Here is a 4,323-nt window from a genome sequence, read left to right on the forward strand (position 1 = left end):
TTTAAGCTTTATCTTTGAAAGCTTATTCTTAGACCTTCATAATTATATTCAGACTAGAGACAAAGTCGTTTCCTTTTCACGTATTTCGTTAAAAATTCGTGGATCGGGCTCGTCATCGGGATCAAATTCGATTTTATCCGGTTCCAATGAGAAAGATGGTTTTCGAATCCTCGGGGAAGCACAGGGCGCTGCACTTACCAGACAAGCCTCCAGTTTCTCCCGCACAATCCTCTCGTCCCCATTTCCGTCAATGACTGTACCCGTTTTCCCTGCATACTCCATCAAGGGAATCAAGTTCTCTTGGTATTCGCGAATCTGCGGATAACCGTGAATTCTGCTAATTCGACGGATAAAAGAACAGCCTTCACTCGAAGCTCCCTTACGTCTTCCTCGACTCGACTTCGGCGATCGTTCGGATGAACAGCCAAGTCATGGCTGTCACTCTTCTTACATCCGTACTTTCGAATAATATTATGAGTGCTGCCCGTGTGAATGTCGTATCGACGTCCCAAAAGTCTTTCCCTACATGTGAGCAAATCTACTTCGAGAAAAATAACTCTAGAAATTAAATATAATAATGAGAATCTTCGTCGAGAAACAAAAGAAAAATGGATCGAGAGTGTCCTGCTGACCTGTTCGGCGGTGTCGACAGTAAGTCCAAGAGTTTAAAGTCTTCGGCGGTTATCGGATAACCCGTTAGAATCCATCCTCTCCTGGTACACTCGTAACTGAGTATACGCTTCTAAAACGTATAAGCAAGTGCCAGCCCAACCAACATTTATAGGGATAGTATAATTTTGGTAAATTAACAGTACCTCAACGAGTTCAATTCTCATATCGGCATTTGGCCGCTTTCCCCATTTATGTTCGAATATTCTTAAGGCTCTTCCCAGAGAGGTGTCTTGCGAACGACTTTCTTCCAAAATATACGCAAAATCCACTGGAATATACACACTTAATTGATTGATTTCTGCTGCCTAATGTCTAGAATTTTCAATAGACAGGATGCAATAAATTACGATGCACGAGGTTGAAACGCTCAGAGACATGCTTGGCCAAAGTCTCGCGATCGGATCCATTGGCGCCAATGAGAATCACTCGAAACTGACAAGGTGCAGCAACGGGTTTTCTTATTCTGGCCAAAGTCGCGCAAATTTTACCAATATCGTTAATGTTTCTATCGATTCCATCGACTTCCTGCAAGGAGTTAAGGAGACACTTGGGTATAGCTTTCGAATTTCCTAACGTAACTTCTATTTCTAACGATCAGGAGATCAGCGTAGACATCGCGCAGTCCTCGTAGACGCTTTACGTAGCGTCGTTGCTCCGCACTTTCCGCGCGATCACAGTAGCCTCTCAGGGGCGGCTCAAAGGTTCTTACGGCGTTCTTCGCCCTCTTGCATTCTAGTTCTATTATTAATGAAATACTTCGTAATTCCTTTGTGTAACTAACTGTAAGATATAGTCAGGTCGGTTAGACGGATTTCAATGGTACCTGGTGCTTTGCTCATTTTTATTTCAATTACGTGTGTCGGAATAATACCAACGCGTTGCATGGCTTGTGCTTCTGCCTTATTTCTTGGAAGGTCTAACAAAGAACAAAGCAAAATTTTCATAAATTCCAATAATATGTCTAGAGTCATTTTTCATACCGAAGAGAATCCAACCAGAATAGTGAATCAAGCCGGATCGTAACATTTTTTTCATATTTTTCGTAAGGTACTCAGCCTCTGCGCACGAGGCTTGTATATCCTACACAATCATTAATTCATAAATTTAGCGTACTCCTTTCTTTTAGTAATCGTTTTTTTTTTTTTTTTTTAACGAAGAGGGAGCGAATGAAATATTAGTTGCGTCAATAAACCAGCTGAACTACTCACTGTAGATGAGACCTTCTGCACGTCGCTGAAACTAATTGGACGAACTCCTAGTTCCTTCTTCAAAAATTCGGCAAGGAAGAATTTATCTAATAATCAATGTCAATCGTAAAATCAGCAATAAAATAACAACGTTTCTTCTCATTACCAAATCCTGGAGGTGCCAGAAGAATAATCCTTGGTACGTCACGGTTTCGTGCTGCATGAGGAAAGCATTGCTTAAGATACAAAATGTGGTCAGTAGGTTTTTTTATGAGCAATTGTGTTGCCAGTTCCTGAAATAAAAAGAGATTCCTCATTTCATACTATAAAAATATACATGCACGGAGAAAGTAGAATAAGAATTTTAGGTTAATGATAAAAGGAGTACAGACGTGAAAAAGCTCGTTAATTCTGTGCTTTTCCAAATAGGGGATGAATCGAAATGGGATCGTAAGAGGTCTCTTAATGGCATCCACAGTACTCAACATTATTAATCTTTCAAATTTCAAAGAAAATTAATAAAGATTATCGTGCAGGATTTTAAAATTCGGTCCTCTTTCTAAAAAACCATCATGTCAGGTTTTCATCGAAGTTTCGATTGTAGCATTGCTGTCCCTTTTCCGAAGCGCTCATTGGCTGTCGGTGTCGTCAATAATGAGTCCCCGAATTTTACCTCAAGTTTTTGTTTCGGAGAGAACGCAGCTCATGGCATCGGTTCGATAGATCGGGTTTACGATGATTGCCGTTGCGATTATGATGATTTAATAAATAAAAAGTAAGCGATTTGAGAAATATAAAAGGTTATATTATTGAATGAAAACGGTAAAGTAGTTTCAGTGAAATAAATAAGACGGATGACATACAAGAGAATATAAGAGTTTTGTGGAAAATATGTGTCCGATTTTCACTGGGTTTACGGAAACTAATCCCCTGCTAATAAATTTTAATAAAGTAATTAAATAATCCTTTGGATAATGTCAGTATACGTTATTTATGTTTGACGACGAAAGTATAACCTTTTGGAACTTTATTTTGATCATTTTAGAGTCTTGAGAATTATCAAAGTTATCTTATACAATTTGGAATATAGTGCATTTGAAGTTTGATGGATAAATTAGTTGCCGACGAGATCATGAATATGTAACTTTGTAGTATAATAGTAGAGTGGAATAATAAATTTGTATTCAAAGCGCTGCAGCGCAAACGTACCTCCAATCGCGCGTGTCGCTCTAGTATAATGAAAAAAAGGGTTACAAGACGATAAATTGACGTGCTGCTGCTGCGATCTCATGTGACAATAAGGAACTGTCCCGTAATCAACAGTTTCCAAACGGAATCCCTAACCGTACATCAGATAATACATGTGTCGCATATAACTTCAAAGATTACACCTAAACATGGCGTCACATTAAGTAGACTCTTATGTGAAGCAGAGATCAGTAGGGAGATGCACAACGCTACGGTTTTAGGCGATACCAAAAACATGGCGCTAAATCGTAGCGGCGAGTCCGGGAATAGAATTTTGTCATCATCGCCTCCGTCGATAATGCATATCCCGTCGTAGCCGAGCTGAACGTGATCACGAACGGGTAGCTTGCCGGGCAGAGTCCTCCGCTACTTATCGGTGGTTCCCAAAGTAACACTTAGAACGAGACAACTCATCGGATATAGCCTAAATACTTTTTTTCTTTTTTGCAATCCTAAATTCGATCGCACAGTGTAAGCTCGGTAAGTTTAATATGACAAAAGCAAGGAACTCATGTCTGCCTGCACTGAAGCGTATGATGCCACAAGCATATTTAATACATATTTTACCGATGTTGCGTAGCAGAACGACTGTTGAAACCTATCAGGAACTGTAGAACTTCTCGAGAACTATTGAAAAAGCCTATTGTTGAATCATTTTCAAGAGATTTTAAAAAAGTGCGATGCTGGAGCTGACGTCCATGTAGCACCTTCATTTTTGTAATGTTAATATAATATGTATTATATGTATTAATATAATATGTATAAATATGTATTTTAATAGAGAGTCCACAGTGTTCTTCTCTCGTCGGTGCGCTATAAACGCGGAATTGGCAAAATCCAGAAGACTCGCGTGGATGAGGACAAATTATTTAGTACACAGCGGAATCTGCGGTTGATCACTCGGAAACAAGAATGGCTGGAGATATAGTCAGACACTACCGCGCAGCATGGGAACACTTTCGGAATGCATCACAAAAATCTCGCACAAATATAAGTCAGATCTATGCTATACTTCCGGTATCAGCTGAGTATAGCAAATTTATGGCTTTCAGCATGGCCGCTTACATAAATGTTTATGGTGAGTAGAAAAAAAAGGAAAAAAGAAAAAGATCACTTACCCCAGGATCCTCGTCTGCCCTTCTCTTGTCCATTTGTATTATTCATTGGTCCAGTACATCTTTCGATACTCGAGGTCCATTCTGGTGACGACTTGACG

General features: G+C 39.6%; 1 protein-coding gene across 3 annotated transcripts; it reads right to left on the minus strand.

Moving 5' to 3' along the window:
• On the minus strand, positions 1-4,317 carry LOC107274210 (adenylate kinase 8). 3 transcript variants are annotated; one of them, XM_025091464.1, is made up of 11 exons: positions 4,226-4,317; positions 2,026-2,152; positions 1,881-1,966; positions 1,653-1,752; positions 1,496-1,588; positions 1,265-1,410; positions 1,020-1,197; positions 816-940; positions 633-742; positions 384-558; positions 1-315 (listed from the first exon to the last, which is right to left on the minus strand). In XM_025091464.1, exons 1-11 carry the CDS (start codon positions 4,256-4,258, stop codon positions 49-51), a joined length of 1,440 nt encoding a protein of 479 aa, XP_024947232.1. In that variant the 5' UTR covers positions 4,259-4,317; the 3' UTR covers positions 1-48. The 3 variants fall into 3 exon arrangements, with proteins under 3 accessions (XP_024947232.1, XP_024947231.1, XP_024947233.1); XM_025091463.1 differs by lacking the exon at positions 4,226-4,317 and adding an exon at positions 2,252-2,591; XM_025091465.1 differs by lacking the exon at positions 4,226-4,317 and adding an exon at positions 2,252-2,591 and having other exon boundaries at positions 111-334.
• Positions 4,318-4,323: the final 6 nt, after the last annotated feature.

Source organism: Cephus cinctus, unplaced genomic scaffold (assembly GCF_000341935.2).
Source record: "Cephus cinctus unplaced genomic scaffold, Ccin1 Ccin1_scaffold2529, whole genome shotgun sequence".
Taxonomy (NCBI): domain Eukaryota; kingdom Metazoa; phylum Arthropoda; class Insecta; order Hymenoptera; family Cephidae; genus Cephus; species Cephus cinctus.